Source organism: Gorilla gorilla, chromosome 8 (assembly GCF_029281585.2).
Source record: "Gorilla gorilla gorilla isolate KB3781 chromosome 8, NHGRI_mGorGor1-v2.1_pri, whole genome shotgun sequence".
Classification (NCBI taxonomy): domain Eukaryota; kingdom Metazoa; phylum Chordata; class Mammalia; order Primates; family Hominidae; genus Gorilla; species Gorilla gorilla.
Genome location: NC_073232.2, coordinates 126,688,614 through 126,706,505, shown reverse-complemented (window position 1 = coordinate 126,706,505; position 17,892 = coordinate 126,688,614). Strand labels below are relative to the sequence as shown.

At 49.0% G+C, this 17,892-nt stretch overlaps 1 protein-coding gene across 21 annotated transcripts in view; it reads left to right on the top strand.

Moving 5' to 3' along the window:
• The first annotated feature begins 864 nt into the window (after positions 1-864).
• AFAP1L2 (actin filament associated protein 1 like 2) overlaps positions 865-17,892 on the top strand; it is a 110,248-nt gene continuing 93,220 nt past the window's right edge. For 2 of the 21 annotated variants that reach the window (XM_055352190.2, XM_055352204.2), the window contains exons 1-2: positions 868-1,290; positions 6,824-6,877. In XM_055352190.2, coding sequence (XP_055208165.2) covers positions 1,275-1,290; positions 6,824-6,877 — 70 coding nt within the window. In that variant the 5' untranslated portion in view covers positions 868-1,274. Of the gene's footprint in view, positions 1,291-6,823; positions 6,878-17,892 lie in introns of all 21 variants that reach the window. The other 19 variants (XM_055352194.2, XM_055352196.2, XM_055352207.2 and 16 more) reach the window with 17 other exon arrangements.

Sequence of the window (17,892 nt, the reverse complement as noted above, 5' to 3'; positions counted from 1 at the left end):
TATGAAAGAGATCATAAGAATACCCATGTCACAGGGATATCGGGGAAACTAAAGGCAGTGATGTACAGCCCTTAGCGCCGTGCCTGGCTGGTGGGGAGGGCTCCATCCACATTAGGTGCTAGTATAACTAAGAAAAATATTTCTACATGCTGTTGGGAGGGGTTGGGGGAGGTCTCCAAACATCAAAACTAAATCTGCGATTCCAAGGAAGAATTAAGAAGTCTTTTAGAAAACCACCGCTGCCAAATCTTCCTTAAGTGTTCCTTCAAGGAAGCTGGGGAACTTAGGTAACCAACCAGGCACCCAGCACACACCGTGACTGAGATTTTAAAGTGAAAACTGAAAAAGTTTAAAAGAACACATAGATCTCTGGGGGGAGCATGGAGAAGACTAGGTCGCATTAAGGGCCTGGAAGGACCGGTGGCAAAAGGTAAAGGATGGAAGTGTGGCACTTCTGGATGGAGGCAGTGCAGGGTGGAGATTCAGAGCCATAGCCGAGCTTCCTTATGGAACCGGCGCCACCCCTCCAAGGCGGTCAGGTTTACTGGGCGCCCCGGAAACGGCACTCCCTGACTTGTGGCGTTGGCCCTGGAAATTCAGGTGGAAAGCAGCAAGCAGATGTTTTCACACACCCTGAAGTGTGCGCTATTGGCAGCGGCTGCCCAGAGAGGTTCCAAGAGAGTGGGAGCAATCCCCAAAGAACCCGGAGCAGGCTTGGTTGCCCGCCCCACTGCCCTCGTCGCCCCTCCAGGAAGGCCTAGGGCAAAAGCGCGCTGGCTCGGGAGTCAAGCGCGAGGAGCTCTAAGCCAGTCTCAACCTCCTAGCTTGGACCTCAGTCTCCTCCTCCAGGCATTGGGTTTGCAGCGGGCAGGGGTGGGGGAACAATCTTGGAGGCCCACCCAAGCCCGGCCTCCCGGAGCCTCCCCCAGAGTTTGGGAACGTCCCAGTCTCGTTCCCTCTCGACGCCCCCGGAGTCAAGACGTGAAGGGAGTGCCAAGGCGGCCGGGGGCGGCGAGCGGGGCCGCGGGCGCGCACCGACTCAGCCGACTGTCAGCCTCGGCGGGCCGGAGTTCTCCGGCGCTGAGACAGGGGCGCTAGGGGCGAGCCCTGGCGGGGGCCGGGTCCGAGGACCCTGGGCGCGGCGGCCCCGCCAGGAGGTCCGGCCGCGAGCGTGACCTCACGGGGAGGGGCCAGCGCGGCGGCCTGGGCGCTGAGCCGAGCGCCGGGAGAGCAGCGCCGAAGCCGAGCCGCGAGGAGCGCACTCCGTGGCCCCAATGGAGCGGTACAAAGGTGAGGGCGCGGGTTCCTCGCGCGGCGCACACCCACTCCCTTTCGCCCAGCAACGCGGAGGGCAGGGCTAGGACTCGTCTTGCCAGGACTCGGGATAAGCAGAGCCCGCTGCCCCCACCCAGCCCGGACCTGGGCCTAAGAGGGGGCGACGGCGGCGCCGCGGACTGGGCGGGTGGGCTCCTAGGTGGCTGCTGCGGCCCGAGCCCTTTGATCCTCTCGGGCGCGGAAGGAGGGGGTCGTCAGTGGGGGGCGTGGCGGGGCTCCTCACCTGTTGCAGGAGAGAGGGTGCGCCCGGCACCCCACTCCACCCTCAGTCCCGCCGCACAGGAAAGATGCCTGGGGCCGAGGAAGCCCCGAAGAAGGTGGGAACCGTGCTGAGCTGCTGGGGGCAAAGGGGCGGGCTGTTGGGTCCTTTCTCCCGGGCGCCCGCCGGGCTAGGGGCTTCCTGCTCCCGGCAAAGCGCTTGGGCAGTGGAGTGGGCGCGCAGACCCTCCCCGGGCTAGGTGGGGCCTCCCCAAACGTCCTGCCGTTCGGGTCATCGTTTCTCTCCAAGCCCTTCTTTGCTCCCCCACCCCAAGAAAGGAGGGATGCGAGGGTCGGGGGCCGAATGGAGTGCCCGGCAGGTGGAGCTCCTGGAGGCGTCCGGACCCGAGGGCTTAGCTCAGTGCGCAGCTGGGCGAGCTTTGGGTTTGGCGGGGGCCAGGATCTCCGCCAAACCCTGGTGGGCGGGCCGTCCCGGGTGCGCCGGACGCCCAGCTTAGCACCCACACTCGGAGCCTCGGAGCTGGTCTACAAGTCTCGATTGCGGTTCTTTTGAAAAGGGAGTACAGGGAGTTGCCCCTTAAGAGGAACCCTGCGGGCGCTCCCCCCTCCCCCATCCTCCTGCAGACCCCTTCCTTTTGGAAAAGCCTCTTGCCTTCTCTTTTGCTGGACCGGTCTCCGCCAAACCTGCGGGAGGAAATGCTGCTTCTATATTTGTTTTCCCCTGGGAGAGAGTAATAAAAAGAGAACGCTCAGATTCCCAGGAATCTCACTCCCGGAGGGCTCTGATCCCTGAGAGTGACATAAACGGACCTGTTGGGACCGGCTTCCCTAAAGTAGTCTTGTCTTTCACTTTCCCATTGCTTTTTCTCATCTGGGTAGCCTGGTTACTGGTGAAGGCAAAAGATCCAAGTCCCAGACAGAGCTTCACATATTCAGGAAGGGTCTTTGCCGACAGCAGGTAGCCGGCGTGGGGGACAGGGTTAAAGGAGTTGGCCACCTTTGATTTCTTTCTGTGAACCCTCCCTGGAGCTTCTCTCGCATTTCTAACCCGGTGGTTTTCTTCTTCTCAAATTCTACTGGGATCACATCAGTTTTGTGCTTGAATGACTGAATGCGCTCTTATGCTGTCTCAAACACTTGAGGAAGCCACAGTCCTGCTCCTTGTAACATGGCCGTTTGCACTCCCTCCCCTACTGGGGCCCCTTCGCCCTTTGGGAGGGACCCTCTCTGGGAATTCAGGCCTTGAGTTGAGCCTGACAGGAAGTGTTGGCCTCTGGGGTGCCTTCCAGCTCCCTGACTTGCAAAGCTGGGGTGTGTGTATGGGGGTGGGGGTGGTGTTAGTTGTAGGTTGCAAGCTACTTTCTCAAATCAGCATATTAATCTCTCTAAATCAGGGCAAATCACATTTGGGGTCTTTCAAAATGTCCCGTTATTCTCAGAAGGCTTTTGTATTAATAACTTTTGACTTGGCCCTTGACCTGATAAAAGTCTTCTTAGTTATCTTTCTCTCTCAGGAGCTTAAAATCCTCCCACCCTCGAAGAGGATCAGTTTTTGCCAACTGAAGGGAACTTAGTTTCCAGGTCAGGGTGCTTATGTTTTTGGTAACACATGTATCTGCCTGATCATTTTGCAGTAAACCAGACACAGAGTGATAAGTGGGTAAACCTGAGAATTATCTAGGTTTCAGAGGCTAATCCAACTCAAATTTCAGTGTTTGACTCATGAGAAAAATCTTTATTTTGTCTCGCTGGTGTCATGCTGCTAATAGGTTTACTACACCTTTCACTGAGGAATTTGGGGATCCCCTAGCCCCAGGATATAGAATTCCCCATTCTCCTGAGAGGCAGATAAGTTGTGCTTTGAACACCCTTTAAATGGAAAAGTTCCTCTGTGCAAAATGCAAAATGAAGCCATCTCTGATTAACCAGTGTAACTGACTAGAATCGGTAGTCTCTTCTTGCTTTTCAGAGACTGGGGCCATCTTCTTAAAGTTGAGATTGAATAGTTATTGGAATAACTAGGAATAGTGGTTTAAACAACAAAGTTAAACGGAAAAAGCAGGTTTGTTTAGTTGGGCTCCCGGAGCCTAAGTAAAAATTGTAAAGAAAAATTCTTATTGTGTGTGACACTTTTTAAATGTGTTATTTAAATGCCTCTTCATTCTGTTTCTGTACTTCCAATTTTGAGCTCTCCCTCTCTCAGGTAGGTGGAAATGCCTCATGGCTATCTTCAGAGTCTCAAAATGTTTTCTCTAATTTGCAAATCTTATAAAGCAGTTCATGTAGGAGAAATTGTCTTTCCATGTTCCTTAGCCTGCTTGTTATGTATATTGTACATCCTCCAAAAATAGCCTATCATTTTTAGGCTCTGAGTGGATTTTCCATTGTCTTGTAGGATGTAAAGTGAGGTCTGGAGATGATGGGTGGTTGGAATATCACCCATGTGACATGCCTGTTGCAGAGACACTTCCAGACTTTCTTCCCAGTCCCTTCCAAGATTTCTGCTAGATAGCCATGACTCACCCAAGCAAAAATAAGGGATCGGGGAGTATGTGGGAGTCCCTTCCTAGAGAGATGGCACTTTTATGAGAGTTGCCATAAATAGCGATGGTGAAATGGCTATGTCTTGTATGTGAATCTCTTTGGCGTTGTATAAGAAGTAAGGCTCTCGCAAATGTCAGGATGTGGGGCCAAATCCTACAGGGTGCTTTGAGAAGGTTCCCATCCTTATGTGTTTACATATTTATGTCTCTCATAAGAGCATCCTTTTATCGCTGTGCATGAGCCCATTGGCTGAACTCACCCAGTGTGGTCACGCATTCTGGTTCTGACTGCTCTCCCAGCTGGTGAGTGAGTCTGGGCCAAATGTGACTGACCTACTATCTGTGGATTGTGCTTGGAACATCCATGCCGAAGCTTCCTGAAATTGCATCATACTTGGATACAGATGGGCCTGGTTGAGATATTCAGCTTCGATTTAGATCACAGTAATTGGTTGAAAGTGTAATTATTCTTTTTCTGCGGTTCTTTTGTTTCTGAATTTGATCATTCAGTCCCCCCGCTTAGCTCTAGGGCACTGGAGGCAGATATGAACTGCAAAGAGTCAATCCAGTAAAATACTTCAAAGTTTATATGGGAATCCTGAGATCTGTGGTCAGGGAAGGTCTGGAAAAGAAAAGCAAATTAAAAGAGATGGGCATGCTACCTTCAGGAATCATCTGTATTTGTTATTTTTCAATGCCTACGAACTCAGGTTTTTTTTTTGTGTTGAAGTTCTACCTAAGGCAGTAGTTCTAAACCTTTGCTGTGCATGGAATCATCTGTGGAGCTTTCAAAAATATGGATGTAAAGGCCCCACCCAAGACATTCTGATTTAATTGGTCTAGGGTACAGCTTGGGCATTGTATTTTTTAAAGGTCTTCAGGTGATTCCAATATGCAGCCAAAGTTGGGAACCAAATTTCCTCCAAAAAACATGAAATGTCAAAAGAGCAAAAAAGATCAGTAATTTTATATACACTTTCCTCACCTGGAAAAGTAAAAGCAAGTGTGGGGTGAAAGGGATGCCCCCCCGATACTCACATGATGTGCCTTAGCCAAATCTTATAATACCTGCAGAAATCTACTGTAATCACCTTCAGCTATTAGAGGCTTTAAAAGGCTATGGGAACGTTGCTTAAAAACGATCTCAAATGTGGTGCTTAAAATCCTAAGCTCAGGGTTTGCTCCTTGTACTTGACCCTGAGCTCCCTGACTTTGAAGTTGCGTGGGAGCCATGGATGATGTGGCAATGAAATGGTCTGAAACAGAAATACTGAGAGGTCACTTTTGGTGCTGAAAGGCCAGGCAGAGTGGGGGAATTCTGCTTTGGGCCCTTCCTCTCTTCTGAAGGGGTGGGAGCCCCGGGAGCTGGGCTGCTTCCAGCACAATTAAAGGGCCAGGAAAGGCCAAGGAGCTTCAAAGCTGAGGAAGCTGTGCCAGTTTTCTTCCAATTCTCTTTAATAACGGGAAATGTTTCTTTAAAGGCTTCTGTCATTCAGAGAAGGGAGACTTTCCTCAAGCCAAAGGAGGATGGCTTTTTCTGTCCAGAGCCCTGGCTGAGACATGAAGGCGGTCATGGTGCAATGAAGAAAGTAGTGGCTCAGGAACCTGGAGACCCACGGGCTTCATTTCCTTGGGCAAACTGCTGAGCTCTCCAGGCCTCAGTTTCCCCATCTGGAAAACAACCTCCAGTGTTCGCAGTGTTCCTCTTTCTGACTTTCCAATGGCTCTTTGATGCTAGTTGTTCTGTGGTCACTGAGGAATCTTTGGAGAGAGGATGTGTCTTGGGGAGGAGAGGGAAATGAGGGAGGGAATGTGGGTGGGTAGCCCAGCAAAGGTCAGTTTAGGATTGTGATTCTTATAAATAAAACCAATTTCCTGTTGAGAGCTGGAGAGTAGCAGACTTAGTGGGAAAGAGAATGCCATAGGCCATGTGAGGAATTCATTTCTCAAGGACTTCTGTGTGACCGTGTCTCCAAAGATTGTTCATCGAGCCCAGAGCCACCCTCTGCAACACGGACAATTATTCACTCCCATTTGAGAGACAGGCCAACTGAGGCCTATAGAGATTAAGCAACAGTCCAGACAGTCAGAAATAGGATATAATATCCCTGAGAACTAAGTCTCTAAAGGGAAGAATTCCTTTTCAAGGATTTATTTAGGAAAGAAGTGCTCAAAGCAATTTCAAATTCATTCCTTATCGGTGTCCCTTCAGCCAGGGAGGGACTACCTGCTCAGTTAAACTCTCCTCAATCTTCAGGACTTAGCCCACATGTCTCTTCATCCAGGAAGCCTCCCCTGACTCCCACTGTGTACCCTCATTACTCTTGGGATAGCCTCATTAATGCCTAGCACATCGCAGGTGGGCAACAAATCTTTGTGGAATTAGTGTCACATTTGTCTAATAATTGTACATGTCTATGTTTGTTTCCCTGCCAGGCTGAACTCCTTCCAGACAGGGACTTTGTCTTTCCTTATGTCCCTCTCCAGCCCCTGGCACACTGCCAGCTGCATAGTGGGTGTCTGGGACATGATTGGGGAATGGGGAAATGAACAAATTCCAGGCAAAGAGATCACATATTCTCCCGTGCTCTAGCTCTGGAGAACAGACCTGGTTCACAAAAAGAAATGAAGCAAAATCTCAAAGGCAGATTCCAGAAATGGAGATGAAAGCCCACAGTGGCCACCCTTGGCTTTCCCAACTTGAGCCTTATTTCTGTCTATTCCAGCACAGGGGTGTTGCTGTCTGGTGGTACAGAGAAGGATCCGGCAGGTTTCTGCGTGTGAGTATGAGCCTGTCTGTGCCCTCTGCAGCAGCTCACCTGGCCTCCAGGGCTCCCGAGGGTGCAGACCTGGCTCTGCCCATGCTCTGGGTGGATGGTTGAGGGAGATCAAGGAGCTGGGCACCAGCCTGGGCACTCAGGGGCTCGGGATTCTAATCTGGCTTTTGCCACTAACTCGCTATGCGACCTTGGGCAAGTCAATTAATCTTTCTGAGCCTTGTTTCCTCATCTGTATGAGTGAGGATAATGATTACTAATCTACCTTGCAGGCCACTTGGTGGAATAACTTGTAAGAGCTATTGGTGAAGACTTTGAGAAAGAGAATGTTAAATTAACGCAGGGGAGCAGATACCCTGAAACCTCTGGCATGTGGTTCTGATCCCACCAGTTCCTGCCTTTTCACAGTTCACTGGGGCTCTGCCCACTGTGTGCTTTTCAATGCTGTTGGGAGATATAAGTTGGGGCTTCTCAGCCTCTAGGCATCCTAGCTTCTCAGAGATAGCATCTGTGTATTCTTCGTGTCAGTGGAGAAAGAGATAGGTGACAAACTGCTCATTTGTTGTGTGTAGAGCTACATCCTAGCCCTGCCTGACTTTTCTCTGATGTCTCATTAAGTCCACATAGGAGAGACCCTTGAATTCAAATAGTAGCTTTGAGCCCTTTCCTAATTTTCTATCACTCGACTCTCATATTCTCCCCAGTTAGTTTCAAAAAACCAGCTAACCACAAACTGCATTGAGCGGGGAGAAGGGAGAATGTGTAGAAAAACAGGAGGAGCCTGCCTCCCCTTGGACGCGTTGCATTGGACTGATGCAAAAACATAGTGAGGCCAGGGAACACGGATCTCACATCTCTCAGGGGAGTCTGGTATTAGGGAGGAGTGGGGAGAGGCACCCATGCCAATAGAAACCCTGTTCTGCTCTTTTCTAAGCAGACCCCTGAGTTCTCTTCTCACTTCCTGGAGCTCCTCCCAGGACTTCAAAGGCAGATACAGTCCTGGTGGACTGTGGTGAGCTTGTACGGAAGCTCAGCCCCAGCACACTGCAAATCAGCCTTCTGCTGGAGATTAAACCAAGAGAGGCTAGCCAGCTGTTAGCTCAGAGACAGCAACCACTGTGCACCAGGAAGAATCCAAGCTGGGTGAATGTACAGTCCTACCCTTGGAGGTAGCTTTCCCAAATTGAATGACCAGCCTTCCAGGCTTGCTTGGGACTTTCCTGGTTTTACCACTGAAAGTCTGGTGTCCCAGGAATCCCCTTAGTCCTGGGCAAACTGAGATGGCGAGTTGCCCTATTACCGGACCTAAGCTTTAGTAAAAGTTTCTGAATCAAGAGTTTGATTTCTCCATAGCAAAGATGAGCTGGAACCAATTATTTTGTCTCTTTGACAAGAAAGTGAAAGTCCAAGGCTTAAAAACTGGCAGATCGTAACTTACCACTAGTGATACACACCAGTATGCTAAGTGAAAGAAGCATACTGCTATTCAAGATTCAAAAGCTTGCACACTGAATGATTCTATTTATATGACTTTCTGGAAAAGGCAAAACTATAGGGAAACAGATCAGTAGTTGCCAGGACTGGGACTGGGGGAAGGCGTGAGCCACAAAGGGCATGAGGGAAATTTTTGGAATGATAGAGATGTTCAGTATCTTTATTTTGGTAGTGGTTACACAGCCATACATACTTGTCACAATTCAGAACTGTGTAGTTAAAAGGGCTTTTTTTTTCTGTGTGTAAATTAACCTCAATAAAGCTGACTTTTAAAAACACTCTAGCAGTTGTGATGCTGTGGTATAAGATGAAGGGTCAAGGTCAAGGTTGGGTATCATGGGTTGTAATTAGCAACTGAGTCTTGGTGTGGGTGTGTCTGCAATGGTTCTGGAGGTGTATGCAGCAGAAAAGGGTGAGAAATTTGGTACAAAACAAAAAGGCCAATGGCTCATGCCTGATGACATCCTAAATGCCAGAGACTTTTTCATTAGGCACAATCAGTATGATAGTGGAAGTTCTCCCTTTGTTTAGAGAAAAGGCAAAAGCAACTCCCCTAAAGGCCAGGCAGCCGACAAGCCCAGGAGGACCATGGAATATAAGAGCATTAGACTCAGGTTCCCACCCTGGGAACTCTGCTGCTACCCACACATGGATCTAATGTACTGGCTTTGGCAGCCTGTCTGCAAGTCTTTTTTTTCCACCAATAAAGTTATTGTATTAGAATTGAGTACTCAAGTCTGCAGGATAATTATTTCCCGGTTGACTTTTTGTTTTTGGCAGTCCTGCTTGTCTATGCTAGCTAGGATTGATTTTGAGGGGAAGAACCCATGATTTATCGAAATAACACACCCAGTCGCATTTGATGTAAAGAATCAGTCCTCTTATTTCTAGACAAGGAGAAGCCTTCTGATGCAAGGGCAGAATTACCAGTCATCACTGCACCAGGCCAGCGGACAGGATCTGGAAGTCCCCAAGAAGGAAGAAGTATCACTCTGGTGATCTGAATGGAATCTTAAGATCTTGGTGTTTTCCTTTTTATTTATTTGTTTTTTAATCAAAGCCCATGTTGAATTTGCCTGTTCTTCAGGTGAATTTTGTCTGGCTCTGTACCCTGGGGAGCTGGGTCTGTGTCTGCATCTCTATTAAGCACAGCCTGTTGGAAGGCTGTGGAACTTCCATCCGTGAGGACTACATGGGCTGAGGTCATGTTCAACCATGAATTATACAGGAGAATTTCCCACATGCAACTTTTTTAAATCACAAACACATCCAAGTCACTAGTCACCCACAAAGGCAGGTCTCTTCCACCTGTTCCAGGGTTTTCTGGAAGAATTACAGACTCATAGCCAGTGCAATCCTTAGTTCTAATTGTCTTAGTTTTGTTAGGGGAAAGCATTGATGTTAGAGAGGCAGGCAGTGTTTTTGTGCATATTTGAAGTGAAATTTCCCTGATGCAGGGTCAGGCCTGGCTTGTGGCTGGTCTACCTAAGAAGGGTCGGGTTTGGGGCAGCCCCAAGGCCCGCGTCTGGCTTGAGTGCAAGGGAGAAGCTGGGAGCTTATGAGTGGGGGATTCCAGATGTTTCCTTCCCTGGGCTGCACACCTCTGCCACAATCTCCCCTGGGCTGCCTGGGCACACTGGCATCTGTTTGGGTTTGGGGGACTGTCTTAGCCTTCTTGTTAGCCCAACAAGTGGGAATCCTGCCATTTCCTTCCATCCTCCACCCCCCGTTTTTTTCTCCCCCGGTTTTTATACAACAGGATTTATTCATGTTCACTGTATTCAAGTCCCCAGATGGGGGGAGAAAAAAAAGATTGTTGAATGAGCTTATTGTTTGGAGGTTTCACTGACTTCTTTTATTTAATACCCACAGTCCTAGAACATATTGAACTGATTTACTGAAATTCAAATGTGGTCCTTTTGGAAGGAACTCTTCTAGGGTGCTTCGTGTCCCCGGTATCAGAGCTGGGACCTACTGGGTGGCAAGTTTGCTTGGGCCATCTTCATGGTCTTGGGTCTCCTTGGAGGCAAATATTCTGTCACTATCCTAGACTCCTTATCAGCTCACAATGGTCAACACCCTACCGCCCTTTGCATTGTCAGGACTTTTGCGGCACCCAATTCTAGCACATTCTTTGAATAAAGATGAACACCAACATTAGGTACTACAGTTAACAGAAGCCCCCTGTGGCTTCTGCTTGGCAGTTTCCTGCACACTTAGGGAGAATAAAGGATGGTGAAGTGGCACCTACTGCTTGACTGCCCAGTGCAGGGCAGCTGGTCCTTGACTGACATGGCAGAGTTGGATCACATGTCTTTGGCATGTTTTAGAGATGGGGTCCCTACCGTTGATGTTACCGGAATTGTGGCTGAGGATCATGGCGTGCATGGTGGTCAAGCACGGTTTCTGTATGGCTGTGACACAGTTGTGCTGTGACAGTTCCAGATGTCTGGAGCCCCTGGAAATCTCCTAAGAGAGCAGGGGCAGGTACTTGAGCTGGGTGAGACTCATGTCTCCCAGGAGTCGGTGGAAGCTTGTCTCTGGTTCAAGTTGGTAATATCCCAGATGTTCTGAAAGTAGCCTGGGGCAAAGCAGGAAGGGTGGATCTCAAAACCACACGCACAAGTGTGAGTTATGGGTGCTTCAGGACGCCTCTTGGACGCACAGGCTCACGCTGGCTCCTGCACCTGCATCTCTTGCTTCCTGCCTCCCTCTCTCCCTCCCTCTCCTCTTCCCCTCTCTTCTTTTGTTCCCCTCTTGACTTTCTCCCACTTTTTCACTCTGTTTCTTTCTACCACTTCCATTCAGGTCTCCAGGTCTCCTGGATCTTGAGTCCAAAGAAGGGATTCCCACTGAGAACCTGAGGCCAGAAAGACACAGAGGATAGAGTCAGACCCTCCCACTCTCTCCTGGTCCCCAGGCCTCTGGTGGTCTCAGGCTCTCGTTTCAAATAGCCGTGGCTTGAATTTCAGGCTTCCGCCAGGAGGGGCTGGTGACCTCAGAGTCAGGTGGGAAAACTGGGGCTTATTCTCAGTATCTTACTCCCTCCTAGAAGTGCGGGCCTCAATGGAATTTGTTCACTGTGGCCCCTGCTGCTTCCTCAAGCCCTAAAGGGTGTCACTTCTCATGGCCTGCTGCAAAAAATGACATCTTCCACAATCCTCAGGTCCAGAGCTATTTGCTAACCCTGGGACTTTGCCGGTCGTCCCCCCGGCACAGTGCAGGTTAGTGTCACGGTGATTAGGGTCCCAGGAAAGGGCACACGTACTCTCTTTCTGTGGGTCCTTAAACAGTGCTGTGACTCGCTGACCACCAACGGGTGGAATCAAAATTCCTGCACTGTGAGGGGCTCCTCCCACCGCCATCCCAAGTCTCCTGGAACTGAGTATCAGAGGAGGGACTGGTGTCCTCCCAGGGGGAGCATGAGAATGTGTCCATTATTTGGATAAAAGTTCCAAGCATGAAGGCTCAACGTTGACTAAAATAATTTTTTCCCATTGACCTCCTTGCTTCTCAGCAGGCAAGCGCCCATCTCCCGCCCTTCTGAGGCTGCTTTGGTGTATGTAATTGTAAACAGCTCTGGCTGGCAGCAGATCTCCAAGAGTTAGGGGATCCAGGTGTCGCTCCCAACTCACCATGCACTGGTTCCCTTGAGAGTGGAAAGGCTGTTTTGTTCTCAGAGGGAGAATTCAGGCTGTTGCTTTTGAGATCAGATCCTTACAAAGCCTGACTCACTCTCCCATTCCACCCCCAACTTCCCTCCCTGCCCCCAGCCTCCAGGTCTCTACTCACGATGAAAGAGGCTTCGGGGATTCTACTTCATGAATGAAGCCCTTAGCATGTGGATTTTTGCTTTTCTGACCCAGAGGTAAGAGTGTGGATCACCGAGTGCTCTCAGGTATGCAGGGAGCCACGAGCATGTTTATTGTTGAGCGTAAGAGCAAACCAGCAGCCCACATTCCCTGTGTGAGAACAGGGGCTCACCAATCAGGGCGAGAGTGTGGGCTCAGGTCAGTGTCAGCCTCGTTTCTTGGCTACATTCTCACCCCTGGTGCAGGTCATGGCAGTATGGGAGTGAAAGCCTCTTGTGCTAAGCAGGAAGCCCCAGGAGAGTGTTGGTGGCTTTGGGGCACTTAGTTACCTCCCTTTGCCTAGCAATAGAGTTGGGAATCATCTCAGAGCAAAAGTGATCCAAGGATTGTGTTGGAAAATGCCTTTGGTAGGTTTAGAGGATACGGGGTGCTCCTATCTTGGGGGCCTTCCTGCTTCCTCCTCTCCTTGCAGCCCTAAGCGTTTACTTTCCGGGTATCAGATATGATAGGGGCACATGCGTGTTGGGGGAAAGGAGATGTGGGATGACAATCAGCCCCTTTTTCTTAAAATTTCTTAAAGCTATTTACCTAATGTCCTCAAGCGTAAGACTTGTCCTACAAGATTTATTTTCCTGCCAAGGGAAGGTTGAGGCAGCTTGGAAGAGAGAAAGTGAGAGTGCAAAGGACCTTGTTCTATTGGAGTGGAGAGACTTCAGTTCCTCGCAGGCCTCCTCTATGCTTTCAGGCTTGGCTGCCATGTGTCTGTGCATATAGATTTCTTCTCTGTTTGGAGAAAATAATAAAGGTGGTCACAGAGCTTGCAGCAAATATTCTACCCAAATGGCTTTTAAAAAAATTACCATTATGAGTGTGAAAATGGTTTAGATTTAGGAGGAAACAGCTGGCTGGCAGCGTTCCTGGTGAGTTCCTGGATAAGATTCTGCGGTGTCACTAATGACTTTATTCGGTATATTTCTGACACAAGCACCCTTGAGAGTTGGGGAATTTTGTGGCTGAGAACTGAGGTGAAGGAGGGAAAGTCCTAATTTAATTCAGGACAATCCAGACCTGTCCAATGGATGTCTCTTATCCACCTTGATAGTTTAACTTGGATGCACACAAACCCTTTTTCTTTCTTTATCCCTTTCTTTCAACAGGGTCTTGCTCTGTCACCCAGGCTGGAGTGCAGTGGCACTGCCATGGCTCACTGCAGTCTCAAATTCCTGAGCTCAAGCCATCCTCTGACTCAGTCTCCTGAGCAGCTGGGACTACAGGTGCACACTACCACACCTGGCTAATTTATTTTTCTTTTTTTTTGTAGAGGTGGGGTCTTGCTATGTTGACCAGGCTGGTCTTGAACTCCTGGCTTCAAGCAATCCTCCTGCCTCAGCCTCCCAAAGTGCTGGGATTACAAGTGTAAGCCCCTGTGCTCTTCTTTCTAGGATTCTGTGTATGGGTTTCTCTGAGACTTCAATACATTGCTATCCTAGCTAAGATAAGCCTAGATTTCTTGAGACCCCTGAACCAGGACCTGTCCTTGAGTGCAGGCGGCATCTAGGGCAGCTCACCAGTGGCTGTGGGGAGAGTAAGGAGGTGTGCTGTTCCTTGTACTGCTCTGGAGAAAGCCTGAGCCCCTCTGTACCTGGCTCATTCCTATTTTTCCAGCCTCTGCAGCCATTCCTCACTTGGCTCTATGCCACAGTCATACTGGGGTCCTTGTAGCTCCCTAACTTGGGCTTTTCCACGTGCTGGTCAATTGGTTTGAAATGCTTCAGGGCTGCCTGGTAAGCATGTTTGTCAAGGCTCACTGGGCCTTGACACCTTGACCCTGGCTCCCACTGGATCCCTTAACCCTCACCTCATCTTGTACAACCCTCATGGCCGTGGTCATTGTGTCTGTTGACGGAAGTCTATATTTCTAGTAGGCTGTAAGCTCCTTAAGGGCCAAGGACAGTATTTTTGGTGTTCACAGCACTAATCTCACGTGTGGTATATTGTGAGTAGTCAAGAAACACAAATTGGTTGGGCCCAGTGGCTCATGCCTGTAATCCCAGCACTTTGGGAGGCTGAGGCAGGTGGATCACCTGAGGTCAGGAATTCGAGACCAGTCTGGCCAACATGGTGAAACCCTGTCTCTACTAAAAATACAAAAATTAGCCAGATATAGTGGCAGACACCTGTAATCCCAGCTACTTGGGAGGCGGAGGCAGGAGAATCGCTTGAATCCAGGAGGTAGAGGTTGCGGTGAACTGAGATCTCACTACTGCACTCCAGCCTGGGTGACAGAAAGAGACTCTGTCTAAAAAAAAAAGAAAAAAAAAAAGAAAAAAAGAAAAGAAAGAAACAGGAATTGAATGAGAAATGTTTGCTGTCCTCAGGTTTTCTTTGAGTTGGATTACATCAAAGTTAAGGGCTCTGTTCACTGAGTGACACCCTGGACAAAATTAATAGGCAGCTGGCAGAAAGGAGAGAGAGATTTACAATGTCTAAAAGCTGTTCTATTAACATTTAGGATATACAAGGCACATCAACCAGAAAAAGGCAGGAATGTACATAGTAAAGACAGTGAATCAAGGGTATGAACAGGAGTTTACAGGTCAAGGAAGCTGCCAAAAGGCTAACAAGTATCTGAAGAAATGCCTGGGCTTCTTTAGTCATCAGAGGCAAGTCAACCAAAACCACCACCCAGTAGACTGGCAGAAATGAGAAGGTGGCACAATGCCACATTCTCCCAGGGACGCTGGGTTCAACCATCTTCATGCAGAGCTGAGGGAGTATAGGCTAGTACAGCCAGTCTGGAAGGTAGGCTTTTTTTTTTTTTTTTTTTTTTTGAGACAGAGTCTCGCCCTGTTGTCCAGACTGGAGTACAGTGGCGTGATCTCGGGTCACTGCAACCTCCGCCTCCCAGGTTCAAGCGATTCTCCTACCTCAGCCTCCTGAGTAGCTGGGATTACAGGTGCGTGCCACCATGCCTGGCTAACTTTTGTATTTTTAGTAGAGATGGGGTTTCACCATGTTGGTCAGGCTGGTCTTGAACTCCTGACCTCGTGATCTGCCCGCCTCAGCCTCCCAAAGTGCTGGGATTACAGGCGTGAGCCACCGCAGCCGGCCGATTTTTCTTAATTGCATTGAAGATGCACTTACCATACGATCTAGCAATTCCCAAAGAGATGTCTGCATGGGTCCATAAGGGGGCAGGGTTGAGGATGATCTCTGCAGCATTATTTGTCATGGTGGAGAATGGGAAGCAGTCTAGGTGTCACTTGGGAGAGGGAACAGGTGAACTGATAGATACATGTCTTAGAGAATTATGCAGCAGTAGAAGCAATGGCTGAGATATACATCCAACGGCACAGATGAATCTTTAATACACAGTGCTGATGGAAAGGCAGGAACCAGAATAGGACGGTGGACAATAGCATTTACAGTCATTCAAAATTCACGAAGCAGTCTACATTAAGCAAAACACTTACAAACAAAAAGGTGCATATTAGGAAGGTCATCGTTGTTGCGGGAGGAGAATGGGGTATGGGGAAGAAAAGGAAATTGCATGAGTTTGCTTGTAGCCTATTGTCAATACCAGAAGCCTACAAATAATTCTGACTTGGAGCAGAATTTGACATAGTGAGAACAATACCAGAAGCTCAAGCCATGTGCTGTGAAAGGATGGGGAGGAGACTCCCCACCACCCCTCACCCTATGGAGGAATCATGGGAAGGTCATTTTCCTTCATATTAATTTCTGGACTGTCCAAGAAGTTCTCATGAAGCTGTGCTAACAGACTATCCCTACGTTTGACTCTAAAGCTTGCATTTGCCTGCGAGGGCTGTAGTGGTGGTTAGCAGTCCACCATTGTCACAGAACGGGGGAGATGCATGAATAAGCCTGGGGTGGTAGGGCTGGCTTTTCATAGCTGTGTATTTTTTCAGTTGCCTCCAGCCATTCTGAGTGCCTGAGCTCTTAGTCATCCTTGGGTTCACATCACTAAGTACAGGTCATGGCTGACAGCCAGCGTCCAAATGTTTATCACACTGAGTAAAATGCAGTGGAATTAGATTTTTCTAGTACCTGATTGATTGGACACAAGATCGCTAGACTCTGAGCTAGGGGGTTCATTTTGCTCCTCTTCACTCAGGAGATTCACTCAAAATCAGTGTATCCAAGCATGATACACTCCCTCTCCCCACTTCCCACCCTGGGTTGATCTGATCTGGACAGAGTTGGCCCCTGATCTTTTTTGTTCCATCATCTCTATTTCTACTTGAAATAATAGTTGCTTTCTTTTTTAAAAAAATCCTTTTTTGAGATTCAGAGGTCCATGTGGACCAGATGACCAGAGTCCCTGTTTGCCTCGCATTGTGTCCTGCCTGGGCCCCAGAGGCAGGAGCTGGTGCTGCCTGGGGTCTCGCAAGTGTGGGCAAGAGAAGAGCTAACCCTTTTGGATGTGGGCTCAGGGTGTGGGCAGCAACTCCAATTGCATTTAAAGTCAGTAACTAAAGCTTAAGTCTTCCGGAACATAGAAATAACCCCTGAGGTTGGCACTGGTGGTGTCACTTTTTCCCCAGCATTCTTTCTCATGCCCTGGATGTTGCTTATTGATGCCTCTTCCTTCTAGCTGTTCTTCATCCAACCTGTCCATCCTTTACTGACAGTGTTCAGTTTCTGCCCATGTCTCTGAACCTGCATTTCCAATTTCTGGGTCCCTTGGGATATTGATATCTTAAGTGAGGGGACAATAGAAATCCTCATTTCTGTTTTCTCAAGCTCAAGTATCAGCCCCAGGGTCCCTTCCAGTTCAAAGGATGTGTGATTTTGTAATGAACGTGCTGATGTCCTTAATTAGCCCCTTTAAATGGGAGAATATCCAGGTATTCACACAATGGACATTTTCTAAGCTTTACTTTGTGCCAAGCGTTGTCTCAGTGCAGAGGTAGGCTGGACACAGTACTGACGAGGCCCCTGTCCTGATGGGGCTTGTGTTCTAGTGGAGGAAAGCAGATCACAAACATGCAAGCACCGTTCTAAAACAGGTTCATTTCAGAGAGTAATGAGTCAACGTGAAGAAAGCAAGCAGGATGTTGTGGGAGTAACTTGGTGATGGTGGGGGGTGGTGTCCAACATTAGCCTGGGGGTGATGGAGAGTCTCTCTGGGGAGGTGACATTTGGGTTGAGACCTCAGGGAAGAGGAAGAGCCTGCTGTGGGGAGAACCAGGCCCAGGCAGTGGCAGTTGCAAAGGTTCTGAATGGGTGTGTGTGTGTGTGTGTTCATGAGGGCTGAGAGGAGCTTGTCATTGAGAGGGAATGTAGAGAGAGATGAAACGGGAGAGCAGGATGGTGCGAGGGAGCTTTCATGCAGTGAAACTGAGCTTCCCCGCCACCCATCTGAGTGGCCACTGTCCCTTCCAAATGGGTAAGTCACCGCCAGGTAGACCACCTTGGATCCATCTATTTTCCACGGGAAAAATTTGAGCATATCCTAAAATAATATCCTCCTTCATCTTTCTCCCAAGAGGTCAAGGTGCCACAAACCTACTGTAGTTGTCCACTTTTCACTGAAGGGGGCACTGGGATGAGAGAGGACATGAAGGATGCCTGTACTTACTGGGGGTAGGGGTAGGAAAATTGCCTGAGATCCTTGCATTGTGGTCCCGTGTCCTTCCCACCAGGTAAAGCCAAGGAAGGAAAGGAGCTTTTTGATGCCTGACCTACCCA